At 42.2% G+C, this 22798-nt stretch overlaps 1 protein-coding gene across 1 annotated transcript in view; it reads left to right on the forward strand.

The window, feature by feature from the left end:
- The window catches only part of DDC (dopa decarboxylase), a 107463-nt gene extending 87759 nt beyond the window's left edge, over positions 1-19704 (forward strand). The window contains exons 14-15 of the mRNA XM_077810938.1: positions 79-180; positions 14912-19704. Coding sequence (XP_077667064.1) covers positions 79-180; positions 14912-15121 — 312 coding nt within the window. The 3' untranslated portion in view covers positions 15122-19704. The remainder of the gene's footprint in view (positions 1-78; positions 181-14911) is intronic.
- Positions 19705-22798: the final 3094 nt, after the last annotated feature.

Here is a 22798-nt window from a genome sequence, read left to right on the forward strand (position 1 = left end):
TGTGAACAGATTAATCAAAAAATAACATTTGCCAATCTGACTGATACAATATAGACTTTGCTCTCTTTCTCTCTCTAGCATGTAAAACTGTCACATGAATTTGAAAACTTGGTACTTCAGGATAAACGATTTGAGATCTGTGCTGAGGTCACACTGGGACTGGTATGCTTCCGACTAAAGGTAAAATAGCAATGGCTTCTAATGTTCCCTCTTGTCTTTTGAAGCTATTGATAAAATATATTGCACTGGATTACATATTGTTATAGATAACCTATTTATTTATTTTAAATTGTAGAAAACTCTTGATACACTACATAAACCAAAGAGGATCAAAGAAGCAATCTTGAGCCAGATTATCTTTTTTAGCATAAGATTAAATTTAAAGAAATCCTAGCATGTTATGGTATGGAAATGCACAGTGAAAAGGCACCTGAACAACCATAACACTGCCCTGTATTGACACTATGTAATAGCCATATGATCAATGCATTTTAGGATGTAGATTAAACTGGTTTTTAAAACCAGTGTTTGTTCATAGTGTCATTATAGAGCCTGGTTAAGATTGTTTGGGTGCCGAAACTGTGTTTTGTTTTCATCTTAAATTACTGAATGCACTGTTAACCTTAGTGCCATCTTAATATGTGGAGGGCAGGTGTATTCTGGGAACTTCTTTTAGTGTGGGGTGTTTTTAATTATTAAAATGTCAATCATGAACACTAAACCAGAAACCCAAGAAAGTTACCATATGTTATTTCTTATCATTTGAAGATGAGAACCATCAACAATAAATCTTTTTTTCTTAAAACTTTTAGAGCCAGATTCATCAGTATGCTCTGGGTAACTCTGGAGCAGTAGAAAGCAACGAGTGTGCATTAACCTGTTAAATTAGGCTTATAGTTGCTTTGCATCACCAGATCGTCACATATGAGTCAAGATCAATTGGTGAATCTGGCCCTTAATTTGCAATTGGCTTAGTTATTCAGGATTCAGGATATCTTTTAAAAAACCTTTAAAATATATAATTTAATTTGGCAAATAACATTCCAGAATATGAAAGCAGAATTTTACTATTTTATATTTTATATTTAGAATTTTATATTTGAAAGAAAAAGATAATATTAACTTTTTTTTGTAAATGTGGCTATCTATAAAATCCCGGAGGCGGGCTGGACCACACTGGGACAAGATGTGAGTGATAGCATAGAGGAATATTACTGAGAGAAGAGGGTTCTGTGGTGGTGTTTAGAGTAGGGGAAAGTGTCAGGGTGTGAATGTGAGAATAAGGGGATACAGGGAGATCCAATGGCAATGGCAAGGGTAGAGGGAAGAAGACCAGGGGACACGCATGAGACATGAGTGATAGGTGGGAAATAGGCAGGGGAGTCCTGTGTTGAGGAGAACAGAGCTGTGCATGGGCAGAGGCCTGGGGTGGGGAGCTAGTATAAAGACATCCACACTTGAAAGACTTCCAGTGGCCCTTCTCTTTTGGCTCCTCTGAGTACCATACCCGTACTACAGGGGCAGTCCATTAAATCAGAGGCATCTCTCAGGGACTGGTCTCCTTCCTCACACCGTATGTCCCACCATGGGCCCTCCTGTTTGCATAGCACCAGTCTCTGTAATGCAACCCTCATCGCCACATACAGCCGTAATTTTGCCCAGGGCAAGTCTGTTTCCCTCTCCCCCTCATACGTAGTCCACTCTCCAGACACCATAAAGCAGTACTGTGGAGAGCCAAGAAGAGGCAGGAAGTGGCCACAACATGGAAGTAAGTGAGGCTGTTAGAGGACCCGGAGGAGAATGTGGGGAGATTGAGCAGAGGGAAGCAGAGGTCCTGGGGTGGGGAAGGGGGCTGCGTTAGGGAGACAATACTACCTTAGTGCTAGTGCACAGTGAAGTGGAGACAGCAGTGCCATGGACAGCCTTTCAAGCACAGATATACTAAGCCAGCATGGAACCCTGGAATCTTTAAGGCGCAAGGACAGCTGGGGACAATTTATCTCCCAGTGAGAACTCTTGATGCATGAGTCCAATCTCTCTCATACCACTGACTCATTAATACCAATAGAATTGTAGCATGGAAATTAGATGTGGAGGAAGGCTGATGATTTGCTGTTAACTCTGACATCACAGTAACTAGAGCTGTTGACCAGAATCTGTTTGTACCCTATATAATTATAATTGGCGAAACAATAGTTAATAACTTAGCTTAATTACAACCTAATTTATCCAAATGTAGCCCATGCACAGTGAATTTTAACTATATGTAAAGCTTAAAGAATCTGCATTGTTTGTTAATATAGTTCAGAACAAAAAAAGTCTGACTGAGTGCTAAGTTTCTTAAAGGACCTAATTTAAATTATTATTCATAAACCAATTAACAGATTTACTTATAAACATTCAAAATTCATTCTGTACTCAGAGTAAATGCTGTACATCTGCTGTACAGAGTAAATGCTGAACACTCAGTATTCTTCATACATCATAAAAAAGGCTGCATCCCTGCTTCAAGTGCAAAACTCAAATCAGTGTTAACTAATTATGGAGCTGGAACTGGTACCTTAATGGGCTGAACTGGAACACTGAATATGAACAACACAGAGATTCCTTGTTAAAAACACTTAAATGTGGCTTTTAACTTTTCTTAAGACGAACAAGCAAGTCCAGCTTCTTTTGATGGCATGATGTTATTTTTCAGACATTCCTTTCTTGGTAGTTCAATTGTCCCAGTTACCTGGGGTTTGATGCAACTGGTTGAGGAATCAAGATGAATGCCTAACAATGAAGGTTTCAGCTGAACTGAGCTGGGATAGTAAAGTAGTTTCTTTTGTACCTGTGCTGTCAATAAAAAAGGATACCCTGCTGGTAGAACAGATGCAACATTGTAGAGTTTTTCTGATTAGCAAAGGCCTGTTAAAGTTCTGAATATTTTTTTCTTCCTAATAATAAGTTTTTCAATAGTTCTGTCATAAATATAAAGGGAAGGGTAAACATCTTTAAATCCCTCCTGGCCAGGGGAAAAACCCTTTCACCTATAAAGGGTTAAGAAGCGAAGACAACCTTGCTGGCGCCTGACCAAAATGACCAATGAGGAGACAAGATACTTTCAAAGCTGGGGGGGGGGACAAACCAGGACCAGAGCAGGAATACAGGTCAGAACTCCTGTAAAAAGTCAGTAAGCAATCTAGTTAGATATGCGTTAGAGTCTGTTTGTTTAAATGGCTGATAAAATAAGTTGTGCTGAATGGAATGTATATTCCTGTTTCTGTATCTTTTTGTAACTTAAGATTTTGCCTAGAGGGCTTCTCTATGTTTTGAATCTAATTACCCTGTAATTCATTGTTCTTAAGATCCAAGGGTTTGGGTCTGTGTTCACCTATGCAAATTGGTGAGGATTTTTTTATCAAGCCTTCCCCAGGAAAGGGGGTATAGGGCCTGGGGGGATTTTTGGGGGAAAGATGTTTCCAAGTGGGATCTTTCCCTTTTATATTTGTTAGACGCTTGGTGGTGGCAGCAATAAAGTCCAGGGGCAAAAGGTAAAATAGTTTGTACCTTGGGGAAGTTTTAACCTAAGCTGGTAAAAATAAGCTTAGGAGTTATTTCATGCAGGTCCCCACATCTGTACCCTAGAGTTCAGGGTGGGGAAGGAACCTTGACATGGTGGCAGAGCGGTGGGATTAACTTGAAAACATTTTGAGATCAATTTGAGATTTTTTGAACCAGAAGCACAGATTTTAAAAAGGGAGTTTTTTTTCCCCTTTGGGCTGTTGGAAAGCAGGTTTTAAGCTGAAAGCCATGAGAATTTTTTTGTTTCTGCTTGGGGGCCAGAGCAGAGACAAAAGGGAATTGTCTTTTGTGAGCTGGAGTGTTCTCTACCTAAAGGCAGGGTAGTTAACCTCCTGCAGGGAAATTCACAAGTCTTCACAGACCTGAAGAGGTGGGTTGTTGTTTGTTTGTTTGTTTTTTTGCTAAGAGCAACTAGAGGCTTTTTCTGCCTATTTGCCTGGAGAAAAAGGTGTTAGTTTTTTTTTTTTTTAAAGGATTTTTCTGTAGGCTGACAATCCCTATCAGAGAACATAGGTATCCAGCTACAGCACAACCCTTTTTTTTTTTTTTTTTGGAAAAGGCAAGTTTTGTTTGTTTGTTTTATTTCTAAGTCTCGGGTGTAAAGTTAGTGAAAAACAGAGAGGCAAACATGACAGAGCCCAAGGCAGAAACAGCCAAAGAGGCTGCCCACAGGAGAGCTATGGAGACAAAGGATAAAGAATGGAAGCATGCTCAGGAGGAAAGGGAGGCTGCCCACAGGAGCGCTATGGAGGCAAGGGAAAACGAAATGGAGGAAAAGGAAAAAGAGAGGAAGCATGCTAAGACGGAGAAGGAAAAAAAGAGGAAGCATGCACTGGAGATGGCAAAGGCTGAGCGGAATCTACTGGATAACCCTAACCATCCTTCCCCAACAATCCACAAATGGGAGCGACTATGTCCACAGTATGATGAATCCAGTGATATTGCTGAATATTTTCTCACCTTTGAGAGACTGTGCACTCTCCATAAAATTCCTGAAGCTCACAAGATGACCACAATGGTCGCAAAGTTAACTGGAAGAGCTCTGGACATATTCAATAAGATGCCTATTGATGAGGCTTCTGACTATAATAAGTTCAAGGATTTGGTTTTAAAGCAATTTCAAATTACATCTGAAACGTACAGAGTAAAATTTCGAACCCTTAAGAAAGGGCCTGGACTAAGTAATGTGGCTTATCTAAACCAGATGAAGGATCTGTTAGATAAATGGGTCCAAGGAAGGAGTGTCACTAGCTTTGACGGAATGTGTGATTTGATAGCTCAGGAGCAATTCCTGACTATGTCCAAGGAGGAAATCATAGAATCATAGAATATCAGGGTTGGAAGGGACCCCTGAAGGTCATCTAGTCCAACCCCCTGCTCGAAGCAGGACCAATTCCCAGTTAAATCATCCCAGCCAGGGCTTTGTCAAGCCTGACCTTAAAAACCTCTAAGGAAGGAGATTATACCACCTCCCTAGGTAACGCATTCCAGTGTTTCACCACCCTCTTAGTGAAAAAGTTTTTCCTAATATCCAATCTAAACCTCCCCCACTGCAACTTGAGACCATTACTCCTCGTTCTGTCATCTGCTACCATTGAGAACAGTCTAGAGCCATCCTCTTTGGAACCCCCTTTCAGGTAGTTGAAAGCAGCTATCAAATCCCCCCTCATTCTTCTCTTCTGCAGGCTAAACAATCCCAGCTCCCTCAGCCTCTCCTCATAAGTCATGTGTTCTAGACCCCTAATCATTTTTGTTGCCCTTCGCTGGACTCTCTCCAATTTATCCACATCCTTCTTGTAGTGTGGGGCCCAAAACTGGACACAGTACTCCAGATGAGGCCTCACCAATGTCGAATAGAGGGGGACGATCACGTCCCTCGATCTGCTCGCTATGCCCCTACTTATACATCCCAAAATGCCATTGGCCTTCTTGGCAACAAGGGCACACTGCTGACTCATATCCAGCTTCTCGTCCACTGTCACCCCTAGGTCCTTTTCCGCAGAACTGCTGCCTAGCCATTCGGTCCCTAGTCTGTAGCGGTGCATTGGATTCTTCCATCCTAAGTGCAGGACCCTGCACTTATCCTTATTGAACCTCATCAGATTTCTTTTGGCCCAATCCTCCAATTTGTCTAGGTCCTTCTGTATCCTATCCCTCCCCTCCAGCGTATCTACCACTCCTCCCAGTTTAGTATCATCCACAAATTTGCTGAGAGTGCAATCCACACCATCCTCCAGATCATTTATGAAGATATTGAACAAAACCGGCCCCAAGACCGACCCTTGGGGCACTCCACTTGATACCGGCTGCCAACTAGACATGGAGCCATTGATCACTACCCGTTGAGCCTGACAATCTAGCCAGCTTTCTACCCACCTTATAGTGCATTCATCCAGCCCATACTTCCTTAACTTGCTGACAAGAATACTGTGGGAGACCATGTCAAAAGCTTTGCTAAAGTCAAGAAACAATACATCCACTGCTTTCCCTTCATCCACAGAACCAGTAATCTCATCATAAAAGGCAATTAGATTAGTCAGGCATGACCTTCCCTTGGTGAATCCATGCTGGCTGTTCCTGATCACTTTCCTCTCATGCAAGTGCATCAGGATTGACTCTTTGAGGACCTGCTCCATGATTTTTCCAGGGACTGAGGTGAGGCTGACTGGCCTGTAGTTCCCAGGATCCTCCTTCTTCCCTTTTTTAAAGATTGGCACTACATTAGCCTTTTTCCAGTCATCCGGGACTTCCCCGGTTCGCCACGAGTTTTCAAAGATAATGGCCAATAAAACAGTGTTTATGGGATAAGGAAATGGACTCAGCAGAAAGTCTTGTTTCTTATGCTGATCAATACGAGCAGTCCCAGACCTCCAGAGAGGCGGGGCAAGCCGGAACAAAATGGGTGGAGGGAGGAGAGAGGAACAACCCTGGTCGCAGTTGGAGCGGATACCAGAAGGGACACCCTCAGACCACCCCCTACTACCGGGGGCAGCCCAAGGCCCCAGCTACACACCAAGGAATACTCCAGACACCTTATCATCCTGCCACACCATTCTCCAGCAACTCACCTCGTCCCAGTGACCCGTCAGCTGGAGGATGTTCTAAATGTAAAGAGCTGGGGCATGTAAAGGCCAACTGCCCCAAGAATCCCAACAGATTACAGTTCATTGCACCGGAATCACACCAGAGGTCCTCAGGCCCAGATACCTCCCAGATACCCTCAGAGCAGAGGGAGACTGTGAGTGTGGGCGGGAAGAAGGTCACCGCATGGAGGGACACCGGAGCACAAGTGTCAGCTATCCAGGCTTCCTTAGTGGACGCCAATTTAATCGACCCAGAGATCCAAATGACAATTCAACCCTTCAAGTCCAACTCTTTCAATTTGTCTACAGCCAAGTTGCCTGTCCAGTACAAGGGCTGATCAGGAACGTGGACTTTTGCAGTCTGTGATGATTATCCCATACCCATGCTGTTGGGGAAAGACTTGGCCAATCATGTGAAGCGAGCCAAGAGGGTGGGAATGGTCACCCACAGCCAGGCTAAGCAAGCCATCACACTTAGCTCTGTTCCGGAAACTTCTACCAGGACCCGGTCAGAGGTAATGGAACCGGACCCCATGCCAATGTCTGCAACAGCAGTAGTGGATCCAGTCCCAGAGACCCAGTCAGAGCCAGCCCCAGAACCAGAACCGGCGGAACAACCAGCACCAGAACCATTGCCAGCACTGAATCCTGGACTTGCAACTCCAACACCAGAGGGCCCCACCGAACCTGAACCGGCAGCAGCCGATAACCTTACACAAGAGGCTCAGCCGGAGCCTGAACCCGAACATAGTGCACCAGCGGAGACCAGTTCACAATCAACGGAAACAGCCCCATTCCCTACATCGCTTCCAGAGGGACCAAGCCTAGATCCACAATCCAATGAGGAACTGATGTCTCCAGCATCAAGGGAACAGTTCCAGACCAAACAGGAAGCAGTTGAAAGCCTCCAGAGAGCTTGGACAGTGGCACAGAGCAACCCACCACCTCTCAGCTCTTCTAATCAATCCAGGTTTGTTGTAGAAAGGGACTTTTATACAAGGAAACTCTTTCTGGTGGACACCAGGAAGACTGGCATCCTCAGAGACAGTTGGTAGTTCCAACTAAGTACCGGGTAAAGCTCTTGATCTTAGCCCACGATCATCCCAGTGGCCATGCTGGGGTGAACAGGACCAAAGACCGTTTGGGGAAGTCATTCCACTGGAAGGGAATGGGCAAGGATGTTTCTACCTATGTCCGGTCTTGTGAGGTATGCCAAAGAGTGGGAAAACTCCAAGACCAGGTCAAAACCCCTCTCCAGCCACTCCCCATCATTGAGGTTCCATTTCAGAGAGTAGCTGTGGATATTCCAGGTCCTTTTCCGAAAAAGACACCCAGAGGAAAGCAGTACATACTGACTTTCATGGATTTTGCCCCCCGATGGCCGGAAACAGTAGCTCTAAGCAACACCAGGGCTAAAAGTGTGTGCCAGGCACTAGCGGACATTTTTGCCAGGGTAGGTTGGCCCTCCGACATCCTCACAGATGCAGGAACAAATTTCCTGGCGGGAACTATGGAAAGCCTTTGGGAAGCTGATGGGGTGAATCACTTGGTTACCACCCCTTACCATCATCAAACAAATGGCCTGGTGGAGAAATTTAATGGGACTTTGGGGACCATGATACGTAAATTCGTAAATGAGCACCCCAATGATTGGGACCTAGTGTTGCAGCAGTTGCTCTTTGCCTACAGAGCTGTACCACATCCCAGTTTAGGGTTTTCACCATTTTAACTTGTATATGGCCGCGAGGTTAAGGGGCCATTACAGTTGGTGAAGCAGCAATGGGAAGGGTTTACACCTTCTCCAGGAACTCACATTCTGGACTTTGTAACCAACCTACAAAACACCCTCTGAACCTCTTTAGCCCTTGCTAAAGAAAACCTACAGGATGCTCAAAAAGAGCAAAAAGCCTGGTATGATAAACATGCCAGAGAGCGTTCCTTCAAAGTAGGGGACCAGGTCATTGTCTTAAAGGTGCTCCAAGCCCATAAAACGGAAGTGTCGTGGGAAAGGCCATTCACGGTCCAGGAGCGCCTGGGAGCCGTTAATTATCTCACAGAATTCCCCACCTCCAACCGAAAGCCTAAGGTGTACCATATTAATTCTCTAAAGCCCTTTTATTCCAGAGAATTAAAGGTTTGTCAGTTTACAGCCCAGCAAGGAGATGACGCTGAGTGGCCTGAAGGTGTCTACTATGAAGGGAAAAGTGCTGGTGGCGTGGAAGAGGTGAGCCTCTCCATGACCCTTGGGCGTATGCAGCGACAGCAGATCAAGGAGCTGTGCGCTAGCTATGCGCTGACGTTCTCAGCCACCCCAGGACTGACTGAATGGGCATACCACTCCATTGACACAGGTAATGCTCACCCAATTAAAGTCCAACCTTACCGAGTGTCTCCTCAAGCTAAAACTGCTATAGAACGGGAGATCCAGGATATGCTACAGATGGGGGTAATCCACCCCTCTGGCAGTGCCTGGGCATCTCCAGTGGTTCTAGTTCCCAAACCAGATGGGGAGATACGTTTCTGCGTGGACTACCATAAGCTAAACACTGTAACTCACCCAGACAACTATCCAATGCCACACACAGATGAACTATTAGAGAAACTGGGACGGGCGCAGTTCATCTCTACCTTGGACTTAACCAAGGGGTACTGGCAGGTACCTCTAGATGAATCCCCCAAGGAAAGGTCAGCCTTCACCACATACATTGGGCTGTGTGAATTTAATGTACTCCCTTTCGGGCTGCAGAATGCACCCGCCACCTTCCAAAGACTTGTATATGGTCTCCTAGCGGGATTGGGAGAATATGCAGTCACCTACCTTGACGATGTGGCCATATTTTCAGATTCCTGGGCAGAACACCTGGAACATCTACAAAAAGTCTTCGAGCGCATAAGGGAGGCAGTACTACCTGTTAAGGCTAAGAAATGTCAAATAGGCCTAAACAGAGTGTCTTACCTTGGACACCAGGTGGGTCAAGGAACTATCAACCCCCTACAGGCCAAAGTGGATGCTAACCAAAAGTGGCCTGTCCCAAAGTCAAAGAAACAGGTCCAATCCTTCTTAGGCTTGGCTGGATATTACAGGCGATTTGTACCGCAATACAACTAAATCGCCGCCCCACTGACAGACCTAACTAAAAAGAAACAGCCAAATGCCATTCAGTGGACCAAAGAGTGTCAGAAGGCCTTTAACCAGCTTAAAGCGACACTCATGTCTGACCCTGTGCTAAGGGTCCCAGACTTTGACAAACCATTCCTAGTAACCACAGATGCATCTGAACGTGATGTGGGAGCAGTTTTAATGCAGGAAGGACCAGATCAAGAATTCCACCCTGTAGTGTTTCTCAGCAAGAAGCTGTCTGAGAGGGACAGCAACTGGTCAGTCAGTGAAAAAGAATGTTACGCCATTGTCTACGCTCTGGAAAAGCTATGCCCATATGTTTGGGGACGGCGTTTCCACCTGCAAACCAACCATGCTGCGCTACAGTGGCTTCATATCACCACAGGAAATAACAAAAAACTTATTTGGCAGAGTTTAGCTCTCCAAGATTTTGATTTCGACATACAACACATCTCAGGAGCTTCTAACAAAGTGGCTGATGCACTCTCCTGTGAAAGTTTCCTAGAATCAACTGGTTAAAATCGTCCTTGAGATGTGAAAAATATTGTTAGTCTTGATATACTTGGTAGTATATTTAGAGGTGCATGTGTCTTATTAACTCTGTTTTCTCCTCGAGCTCCAGGAAGAAATCACAGCCAGCATTTCACCCTATCTGTGATTTGGGGGGCATGTCATAAATATAAAGGGAAGGGTAAACACCTTTAAATCCCTCCTGGCCAGAGGAAAAACCCTTTCACCTGTAAAGGGTTAAGAAGCTAAGACAACCTCGCTGGCACCTGACCAAAATGACCAATGAGGAGACAAGATGCTTTCAAAGCTGGAGGGGGCAGAAACAAAGGTTCTCTCTGTCTGTGTGTTGCTTTTGCCAGGTCCAGAGCAGGAATGCAGGTCAGAACTCCTGTAAAAAGTCAGTAAGCAATCTAGTTAGATAAGCGTTAGATTCTGTTTTGTTTAAATGGCTGATAAAATAAGTTGTGCTGAATGGAATGTATATTCCTGTTTTTGTGTCTTTTTGTAACTTAAGGTTTAGCCTAGAGGGATTCTCTATGTTTTGAATCTGATTACCCTGGAAGGTATTTACCATCCTGATTTTACAGAGGTGATCCTTTTACTTTTTCTTTAATTGAAATTCTTCTTTTAAGAACTTGATTTCTTTTTCATTGTTCTTAAGATCCAAGGGTTTGGGTCTGTGTTCACCTATGCAAATTGGTGAGGACTTTTATCAAGCCTTCCCCAGGAAAGGGGGTGTAGGGTTTGGGGGGATTTTGGGGGTAAAGACGTTTCCAAGTGGGCTCTTTCCCTGTTATATTTGTTAGACGCTTGGTGGTGGTAGCAATAAAGTCCAGGGACAAAAGGTAAAATAGTTTGTACCTTGGGAAAGTTTTAACCTAAGCTGGTAAAAATAAGTTTAGGGTTTTTTTCATGCAGGTCCCCACATCTGTACCCTAGAGTTCAGGGTGGGGAAGGAACCTTGGCAAGCTCAATGGAAGGTTTTGAGGCATAGGGCTTGTGGAAGTTATTGCTGACATGAAAAATATTTTTAGACCTATTTTCTCATATGGAATAAGCAGACACAGAGAATTTTGTAGGTCTGGTGACAGCTGTGAAGTGCTCTATCTGTACTTTCAAGGAGCATTCCTGGTGAAATGGAGCATGGCAACGCATGAATTGTCACATTTGATCAGACCAATGGTCCATTTAAGTCCAGTCTTCTGTCTCTGATGCTCAAAGGAAGGTGTAAGACCCTCATAATGGCCAATTATGAAATAGTGGGCAGATGCTGGATGTCTTGGGCACTTTTCAGAATAAAGACTTGGCTAGAGCAATGCTAGATTCTTTAGCAACCTGGAGGCAACAAGGCCTTCAAGCCCTCCTCCTTTTTGGATTTTACCACTGTTGCACAAATGTTTGTATGAAGGGCTGCCCACCATTGTCTCTGTGGCTTTACTCACTTTCTGAATCACTCTTTCAAAATCAAGTTTTGTGTTTATCAAATTCCCAGGAAAATCCCCTTTAGATCTAATGTACCCGCACCTCTTCTCTATTGTTCGTGATGAGGGATTGGGGTGGTAGTGCCGCATACCGAGAAAGAAAACTTGATGCAATATCTAGAGATAGTGAAAAGTTTAATTTTTTCCCTTTTGTTTTTGATTAAACTTTTTTCGTTGTCTTGCTTAATTAAAACTTTTAAATCTCTGCATTTTTTCCTTTCACACTATTGAACAGATGCACTAATGATGCCTAGGTATCATATGGTAGAGCGCTCTCCAAAGGAAAAATCTGGGGGCTAATGTGTCAATGGGTTAATTTTTGGTTCCCTTGTCATGACTGCAGATGAATATGAGAAAAGTTGGTCAATTTCTCTGAGGGGCAGGAAGAATAATGTCTTATTAAAACTGACATGCTCGATCAGTGCTGGCTACTTGCCTCCCAAAGCTCTGGGAGGGGATTAGTCCTCACTAACTTCAATTTGATGTGACACCAGAGTGTCAAAGCAACCCCTAAGAGCTTCTGTGGGAATATAAGAGAAAAAAGATGTGCACAGCTATTTTTCAAGAGAGCAGTAACTTAACATGAGATAACTGAGACCTAAATGCTAACGCTGTGCTGTTGAATGACATGTTGAATATAGAGGGAAAGGATCATCAATTTTATGATGGATTATCATCCAGAACAAAGAGATATATATGTGCCCAGGACAGAAAGCTCACCAACAAAAAATTGAGTGTGTGATTCGTTGTCATGGTGAACAGTAGTGAGAGCGCAGTTCATGTTTCATCATGATTTTCTGCAGAGATAAGGGCCTGCCTGTCAGGAGTCAAACTTCCTCAAAGTACAGGGTAAATTGCATATAGCATTTTGATTTGGGACCATCTCTATTATAACATGATCAAAGGGTGCGTGGAAGAAGACATTTCCCACTTGTGACAGTAGGGAAACTGTCAATTACCTTCTGTATGTTTTTTTTCCCCAAAAGGGCAAAATTAGTTAGGCTTGCCACCATGTATAGTACTGAAAGAACAATAGCATGTGTTCTAAAGGGGAGGTTTTCAAAAGCACGTAAGGGAGTTAGGATCACAGGTCCCACTGGACTTGTGTTCCTAAATGTTTTAGGTGCTATTGAAAATCTGCCCCTGAAAGCTTTGCAGGTTGATTCAGTTCATTTCTGAATTGCCTGTGTTCTGACACCAGCAATCTATGCCTCCCGTGTAAACCTGTTTCACCTACTTACCAGGCAGCAGGACAGAAGCGACTGAGGAGTTGCTGCATAACCTCAGATGTATCTGTGCAAAACAACTGCCAACACTTGAGGTCAACAAAGGCTACCCTGAAAAAGTACTGCAAACTGGTCCGCAAGGTTCAGGGTGTAACTCCAAGCCTGCTGGTATAAGAGTTAGGTACATTCCCCTAAAAGGGCATAATAAAAAGACTTAGAAAAGTATGCAGTAAAAACAACCAGGAATGGGTCCCTTTGGATAGTTTGTGCATGTTTTTTTAAAAGATTAATTTAAAACAATTTATTTCTCTTTGGAAAAATCTGTTTTCAGTCCCAAACCTTAACTGATAAACATGGCCCTTTCAAATGTTTGCCTGGGAATGACTCATATGACTCTAGCTGGGTCGAAGTGGGAGATCAGGCCTCTCAAAAGCACTGCTTGGAACATTAGGAGTTGGGACTGGCACCACACTGGTCACTCTCAAAAATAAAATCCTACCAGTCAGCCATGGAGAGTACAGAAGGCATTTCAAGGTGCCACTGCAATGGAAGGAAGCATAATCTAATGATTCATGCATTAGAGACTCCTTCTGTGACCTTCAGCAAGTCATTTTAACCTCCCTGCCTCAGTTTCCCCATCTATGGAAAGCGGATACAATCTAACTGACAGTGGGGAGAATTACTTTATTCATATTTCTAAAAAACTCTAATGCCTGATAAGATAATCTGTATAAGATTCCAGCACTGTCACCTGTTTTTTGTGTTACTCTGAAGCCTAGAATGTCCATAGAGTCATTTGTCGTGATGGAAACAACTACAAGCAACTACAAGCAACAAACAACTACAAACTACAAGTTGATTGCTTTATGTTTAGAATATTACCAGGATGAATCATGACAGGAGTATATTGTCTCTTACTGTCCAACTTTTAAGTTCTCAGCCATTTTGACTTTACAAAATACAGCTGTGCAGTGTACAACTACTATGAAGTATGCAATGTAATGTATCTATGCCATGCTAAGAGTCCTAGACCATTGGGATGTCAAAGAAAACTCAATCACCACCCTTACTCTACAGCTAATTTGCATTTCATTGTGTGAAGACTACACAGATGCTGGATTACTTGGCCCAACTGCCACATCCATTCCACACAAAATACCCCAAACACACCTAGGCCCTCGCTGCAACATACCTCTTATCCGCCACTCTCACAAATTATCATGAAATCATCAGCACCATGTACACACTCTCCCACCTCCACTCATATTTCCTATGAAACCATAAACTTGAGTGGCAAAGCTGCAGGTCATCACTAGTAGGTATTATATGGAGGAACAAGTTCTCTAACAGTGCAGACTTTTTTTTAGGGTTTCTGCTACTATAAGCAAAATTCATACCTTAACTTTAAGCCTTACATGAATTTGGCTTAACTGCCCTCCCCCACCCAGTCCTTTCTATCTTTCTGTTCAAACATGTCTTCAATGGGAGTTTTATTTGAATAAAAACTGTAGGATTTAGTTCACAAATATTAATATTTCATTGCAAAACTTCTTCCTAATTGTCTTTGATTAGCTCTTAAAATATTAGAAAGGCAGTTACAATAATGAACATTTTTATATAAAATTGCAGATATTGATGACCTCTTCTCCCCCAAAACTTGTCTGCCATCAGAAATGCCCTAGACCACTGCTTCTCAACCATTTGGTGTCCATGATTCACAAAATGACTGAAAAATTATCCCATGACCCACTGTATTCTCACAAACTTTTGGTGGCAAAGGATTGAGGAATTTGGGTCATGGGAAGAAATAATGGGTGGAGACTAGTGCTGGTATTATAGGTAGGTAGACAGTGCTGGTTGGTGGGACCAAGAGATAACAAACCAGCATTTAAAATTCATGTTTATTGTTTACAATTATTTCAGGGCTCCAATGAACTGAATGAGGCACTTCTTAAAAGCATAAATGATGCCAGGAAGATCCATCTGGTTCCATGTCACCTGAGAGAGAAGTTTGTGCTACGTTTTGCCATTTGTTCCCGCACAGTGGAGTCTGTCCATATCCAATTTGCCTGGAAGCACATCTCAAAGCTAACAACTGAACTTCTGAAAGCACAGGACAAGCAGCAGCCATAAGGAATGTGGGTGAGGTGAGGGGTGTTAACTTGGCAGCATGGAGAAAATCAATTTTCTTTAGTGGGAGTGGGAATTATGAGGGGGGAAATGTAGCTATTGATATTATATGGCCCAGCTACACTAGCAAAATTACTGTCAGCAAATTGTGTTGTACCATGGTTCCTGACTGCATTATACCATTGGACTTAGTGATTTATAGATGGAACCAGGCGGTGCTGTTGCGATGTTAACAAGCAGTATTATGGCCCTGTAAAAATCAGGGCTGTATGGAGTTCTATAAATGGTTTTAACATTCTTTGTTCTTGCCTGTGTAGACAGGACCAAATTACCTTATTATAATACAGTTAGAGCACTATCCTATTACAGGTCTATTTGTTACCATGGTAGTTTTGCAAGTGGCCCTTGGAGACATCTGCTTTCCTAGGTGGCAGAGCCAGTGGTAAGAAAGGAATTAGAGGAACTCTAATAGCTCCTAATGTAACAATTTTCTATGTAGATTCCTCTACCTTCCTTTAAAAGGGGTTTGTTATTTGGAGGCAGCCATCCTCTTAAAATGCAGTGTTCTGCATATTGCTAATTCTGTTTGCCTACATAGGTACTTCTATGGCTTACATCAGTGTAGTATCTGACTGCCTAACTGGTGCTGCAAGAACTAGGGAACCAGAAACACTTTTAAACTAAGGAATATGCACATTTTATTTGGATTTGACTTCAATAATAAAATGTTTATAGACCTGATGTCACTGGAATGTAGTGCCAGCCTTCTGGCAGGTAGAAGAACCAACTCAAAACTTTAAATAGTGAAAACAATAGGTATTTAAATTTAAAGGGGTTTGTTCTCCTGACCCCAATAGGGCAAGGAAAGAATAGACTGTTTCCTCACTCCCACCTCCCCTCCCCACACACCACCACTTCCCACAGTGTAATTCTTTGAACATGTAAGAATCCACTCCACTTAGATGAAAAATTGACCTAAATCCAGAAACCACGGTTCAGTCCAACTAGCTGGATGGGGTTCTGGAAAGAAGCAGGGGTGGAGGAACCCACTCTGCCCCCCTGGGCTGAAGTATATTCTATGTATCCTTATATCCCCTGTACCCTGTCTGGGAAGGGAGAACAGGAGAATCTGCACAGACTGAGATCATTTGGCCCTTTCCCCAGGCACCCCATTCCCTGCTCTCATTTGCTCCTTGGGGGTACATATTCCCTCTACAATCTTCCCATTTCCTCCCTGTACCTGGATCTGCTGCCAATGATCCTACAGTGGTCATGCTTTAAATGTTTCTGTTGATTTGATAGACTTTACGCTGAGAGACATTTCCTACAAATTGGTTGAAATGTTTTAAGTGTGAGTGATGTATTAAAATTAATTTACATTGAAATGATTTTTTTAAAAAATCATGAACTGTTAACATCTCAGAATATTGAACAGCAACATTATCAAAGTACAAATTTACTTTCTATCATTTCTACCATTTGAGTACACGTTTGTAATTTCCCAGACTGGACCATAAAAATAGCCTGGTCAATTTTGTTCTCATATTCTCATGTACCAGCACAATGCTACTGTTCTGGGATTTCTAACACATCAAATACCATGTTTTACAACTTTTCATTAAAAGTAAAAAAAAATTAAATCTTGAAAACAGATGTTAGGTTTACACATATTTAAAAACAGAAAAATTACATTTGAGACTAACCTACTTAAATCGATATCATACTTACAGCAATGTAAGCCTCAAAAATTCGTTTGCTCTGAAGCCACATAGATGACCATTAATTACTATGTCATATCTGAGGCGTTGTTCATCATATAAATTATTATTAACGATTAAAAGGGGATTGGGCTGTCTTTGAGTTATATTTTATGTTGAATTAAAAAAAAATCAGTCTACTCCAAATTGATACATCTTGAAATGCTGTGTAAGGATTTCACCTGTAATCGTAATTTGTGCACTACCTGACTCTTTTCATGAAATCACCATATCGCCTCTGTATTTCTAAATTCATTTCTGAGGAAATGATTTACGTGAAGAATAATCTGTAAACTATGTTGTGTGACATGATGCTATATGGTCTTTAAAGCAGCTAATTTATGTGGTGTAATGTGTAACAAACCTCTTAGACATAATACCACTGTAACTGTGATTGTAAAATGTTGCTTCTGTTCCCACGTTAGTCAAAGATGATTTATTGTTGTATTACTGTCCGTTTTTGTTCCATCCACTGTAACTTTGGAGTATGAAATATTACTTTCAGAAATGTAAACCATAAATATAATTCAAGGTCCATGTTGAAAATATGTGCCTATGATTCTGATAAACCCACGGAATAAAGGAAATGTGCAGTTCAAGCACTCCATCATTATGTTACCCTATAAAACTTAAATATTGCCAGGGATGAGCCCCAGGACCACTGACCTTATTAAGACTCTTATTTAAAATATGAATTCCAGACTGCCATTTCTGGGGTAAACTAAAAGAATAAATGGATATCAAAGGAGCTTGAATTCCCTAGATCTGGATGTTTTAAAAAAACTGATTTCAAATGCAACAAAGAGAAGGAAGATATGGTAAATCAGTCTGAAACACCAGGCAACATTCAGACAGGTGATTGAGCCACTGTGCAAAACATTGCTCTTGGCTACATTATTATCAATTCAGAGTAACTTCACTGACTTAAGTGGAGTTCAAGTGAAATTTTAAGGGTATATGTAAGCACAGAATGTGGTGCACTGTGTACAGATGATCAATAGACTGAGTGAAGCTGAGGATTTTAGCTGTCATATTGTTCCTCTTAAGTGTTCACTTAAAAAAATACATTATTCTGGTCTCAAAACCAAGGAAGCTGCTTTGTCTTCTGGCTTTCTAGCCAATAAGTCTCCCATACGGAAATAATTTTTACAGGCTTCACATTAGAAAACACTCGTCTGGTAACCAGAGAAGAATTACAGCTCCTCCACCAGATGGACCAATATTTTTGTGAGGTAAGTAGATAAACAGCTCTGTGCAGGACAAGACAGGTCAGATTCTGATGTTGGATATGGTAGGGTAAATCCAAGATAATTCCACATAAATCAGTGGAGTTGCCTGAGTTTACTACTGTAACTGAAATGAAAACCTGTCTCATAGTAACTGAATGGGAAATGCATAAGGGAAGGAAACACTGCACGGAGCATGAATTTTTACTAGACCTGGTCAGAAAATTTCTGACAAAATGAAATTTCATTGAGAAACAAATACATTTTAACCAAAAAGTTGTTTCCATGCAGCTCTAATCCAAATACTAAGTAATCATTTTGAAAAAGTATAGCCATTTTTATAACTGAAATTATTCTAAATGTAGTAAAAAGATTTTTAAAAAATTAAAAAGAGATTTTGCTCCAATTGCTTTTTTTAAAACAAGAAGTTAAAGGTCTGTAGATTTACAGTGCCCCTTACTTAGCACCAAGTGGAAATCTATGTTTCATATTTACTTGTTTCTAAATGCCAGGGGTGATGTGACTTGTTATAATTCATAAGAAAAAGGTGAAGGATTTTTTTCACACCTTCCTGTACCCTATTTTCCCTTGGAAGGTAACGGGTGGGTAGTTAAGGAAGGTATTATTGTTGCCTTGAAGTGCTGAAATTACTTTATTGCAAAAAATATACTTTGCCATGTAATCAATTTAAGAACAAAAGCATCATTTGTGAAAACTAAGTGATTAGAAGAAACACCATAACCATGGTGTTACTCTTATGCAGCTATAAAATCCATTTGTGGGTGAAATGGCTTCTGGAAACCAATGCTGGGTCAATGCATGAACCCAGATCCGTTGTGCCTTTTCTTCAAAAGCTGACACAATCTGTGCTGATTCATGTTGTTTAACGTTGATGATGACTATGAAGCCTAGTAAGAGCACTTTAGCAGAATATCCAAATTCCACAGAATATAATTTAGCTGCTGGATGAGGGGGAAAATAAAATTAATCAAGCAATTTTGAATAACCTTTTGGATTTTTCTTAGCTAATACAATATGTACATTCTTACTGTGATAGTAGATTCAAATATATTTTATTACCTATTATAATATATTCTAAAACACTGATTATTGCTAATATGTAATACACTTGACTGCTTTAAAATTATAACAGTTCTACTGTTGCCCTCTTGCCTTCTAGTACTAAATTCTGTTAATCAGTTACTTTTCTTTGTTGTAAACTGCAAAGGTACCATATTCTGTGAGCGTTATCAATATTACTTTTCCCCCCCATCCCATCAGTTTGTCATCTATAACCAGCTAGACACCCTTACACTTGAAATGCTCAAGGACAGGAGCTAGAACATACAAGTGAGAACAAAAAAGTTGAAAAATTGAAGATAAGGGGGAAAAAAATCTCACTAGAATAACATAAATGATGGTTGGTGCCTAACTAGAATACATGGAGTGGCTTGACTTTGGTTGGAAAATGTTTAGATTCTTGGTGTCTTTTTGTTGTATGTTGTATGGATACAAAGCCTCTTGTACTTGAAGTCTGTATCCAAAGCCTATTAACCAAGCATGCAGAGTTTACTGACAACATTAATAAACAAAAATGAAGTAATTTGTATTGTCTACTTTTGAAATTAACCCAGCCTTCTCCATTTTATACGTACCATCAAAAGTTTAAGGGTTTCCAACTTCCTTAAGCAGCAGCAGCTCTACTGAAGTCAATGCACCTATTTTCAGCAGCAATGAATTTGACTCCATATTTTCTTTAGAGGTGTTAACTTGCAAATCATAGTTCCCATAGGACCCTCTCTCTTTTCTCAGACCACTCTGAAAAATCCTGACAATAAACAGACTTTTCATGAATTTGCATCCATCTCTGGACATAGGTGTAGTTACCATTCTGAAAAATGTAGAGCCACATGTTGATCTTCTACTGCTTCCTGTAATCCTGCAAGCTAGAGATGGTATTATACCCAGTAGGCCAAATTCTGGTCTGAGCAGCAACTGCAGTGAAATCAGCTGAGTGTAACTGAGGGGGAAATCGAAGGTAATCGAGTTACAAGATGTAAACAGCAGCAAAATTTGTCCCACTATCACTAAAACAGAGTAGAAATACTACTTCACCCACCTTGTCTCTCTAATATCCTGGGACCGACACAGCTACAGCTACAATGCATAAAATAGCGTAGGACAGTTGAATATGCTGTAGGTCAGAGGTTCCCAAACAGTGGTACATGAATTTGCTGGAAGTGGTACACTGTAACAGCATGGTTGTTCCCTTCTAAGGGTAGTGGGACCTGGGCCAGCCAACCCTTATTCCATAGATAGGGCCTCTTTGAGGAAGCAGGGTGTTCAAGGGAGCAGCAGACTAGCTGCGGGATGGTTGGTGTTAATCAGATAGCTACATCCAACATGATAAATCCTAGCTGTTAGGTGACTCCCAGGTAGAGAGAGAGGGCAGGCCGCCTTGAGGAGAATTACAGGAGAGTGGCTCCCTGGAATGGGAACCAAAACCAGAAGGGAGATTGGTGGGCTGGGGAAGCCTGCCTGAGTCATACTAAAGCCACATAAAGGAGACTATGGTGTCCAGCCCTGGAACAAAGGGGAAGAAGTGAGTCAAGGACCAAGGAAAGGTCTGTAGAATACAACTGGAACCTGGAGGGTTGGGGAAGCCTGCTTCAATCACAGCACAGCCCCAGGTAGGAGGCTCGTGGAATACTTTAACCTAGATGAAGGAGTTGATTAGGAAGACAGAGGCTGCAGTGGGACTGGAAGAGCTCTCTGATTCAGAAGGAATTGGCAACCTGAAGCCTTGGAACTAGGGTGAATTGGGAGCTGAAGTTGCCTGGGCCCTAAGTAAAGTCCCCCCCACACACACACTTCTAGCCAAGACTCCCCCACCTCTCGACCCATTCTCTCTGAGGCCTCGGCCCTTTTGTGCATGCCCACCAGAGGCTTCTCTCTACCATTTTACACACACGCTCACCACCAAACCCCTTTGAATGCCAGCCAGAAGCCCTATCCTCAATCTGGTCTCAGTAGAGCTATGTGGGTGTGACATTCAAGCTAGACTCTCCAGCCCAGGGTTCCTGTTATACTGCTTTGCTAGTGAAAAAGCAACTTTTCCAGGCTCTGCTCTCGCACAGCCATTAGCATGTAAAATCACTCCCAGCAAAGTTACAAGAATGCTTTCCCAGCCACTAATGAACTACAAACAGGGTGACACCAGCAAATTCTTAGTCCTAGCCTTGCACCCTGAGAAATATGAGCCGTGTACTGTCTAGCACACTAGTCAACAAGGCAAGCTCATTAATAGTCTGTTATTTCGTCAAAGGAAATGATTATGCACCAGCCTTTGTTAACCTGAGTAGAGATTGCCCAAACACTTGAACCAAAATGCATTGGTTTAGATAAAACAATAAAACAAGTTTATTAACTAGAGAAAGCTAGATGTTAAGTGATAAGTAAGGCTACGATTTAGTCATGGGTATTTTTAGTAAAAGTCATGGACAGGTCATGTGCAATAAACAAAAATTCACAGCCTGTGACCTGTCCATGACTTTTACTAAAAATACCTATGACTAAATCTTGGGCGGGCATGGGGGACCACTGCCGGGGGACCATCCGGAGGGGCCACTGCTGAGGTGGGTGGGGGGGTGCCGGGACCGCAGCTGCTCCAGCCAGCCACGTGGGGACCGCTAAAGAAATAAACAGCTATAACCACAATCTAATTCCTAAACTTTACCAAGCTCAGAAAGATTTGAAGCAAACAGCTTTCTCACGCCACCAGATGCTGCAGGCAGTTCACAGTTCTTAATTTACAGGCTGGATATCCTTTCAGCCTGGGACCACTTCCCTTAGTTCAATGTCCTTCAAATATTCATTGATGTTATGAGGAGAGATACGTGAGGAGAAGGGTCTGTTGAACGGCCATGTCCAGCCTAAAGTGTACCCTGGGAGCTGTCACAACAGGAAACAAGTTTTCCTATCTTGCAAAACTGAGATTCTGATAATTAGCCCATTCTGCATGAGGATGAAAGTGGGACCTTTTGAAGCTTTTCACAAAACCCCAAAACTCCAACTGCCAATAACCTAGTTATTGGGATGTGGGAGATCTGGGTTCAAGTCCCTGGTCTGACTCGGGCAGACTAGAGATCTAGACCACTCAACTAGTCTGGAGTGGGACTTTCTCTGTCTCTGGTTATGACCAGAAATTCCATCCGAGAAACCTTTCCCAATGAAAGTTTTGCCAAAACTAGTACATTCCAACTAAATATTTTGGCTTTGACATGTCAGCATTTTCTGAGGAAAAAAATCTTTTGTCTAAGAATTCCCAACCCACTCTTAACCTCACGTCCTCTAACCCTCCTACCCAGACTCCGCCAGCCAAACTGCCTTCGCTTCTAATTTTCCCCAGGCACCTGTCCACCAGCCAAATTCAAAACTTTTTTTTTTAAACTATGAGTCAGTAAATACTTATATCTATTTAGGCCTAAAATAAATGTGCACAAAAAGAAGAAATTTGTAAGAAGGTGGTATGTGAACCAATAAAGTTTGGGAACTGCCGCTGTTAGCGGAGCTCCAGTTAGGGTTGCAAAGCATCCAGTTTTTGACTGGAAAGCCAGGTTGAAAAGGGACCCTGGCAACACCGGTCAGAACCGCTGACCAGGCCGGTAAAATTCCTGTTGGCGGCACAGCAGAGCTAA

Source organism: Eretmochelys imbricata, chromosome 2 (assembly GCF_965152235.1).
Source record: "Eretmochelys imbricata isolate rEreImb1 chromosome 2, rEreImb1.hap1, whole genome shotgun sequence".
NCBI lineage: Eukaryota > Metazoa > Chordata > Testudines > Cheloniidae > Eretmochelys > Eretmochelys imbricata.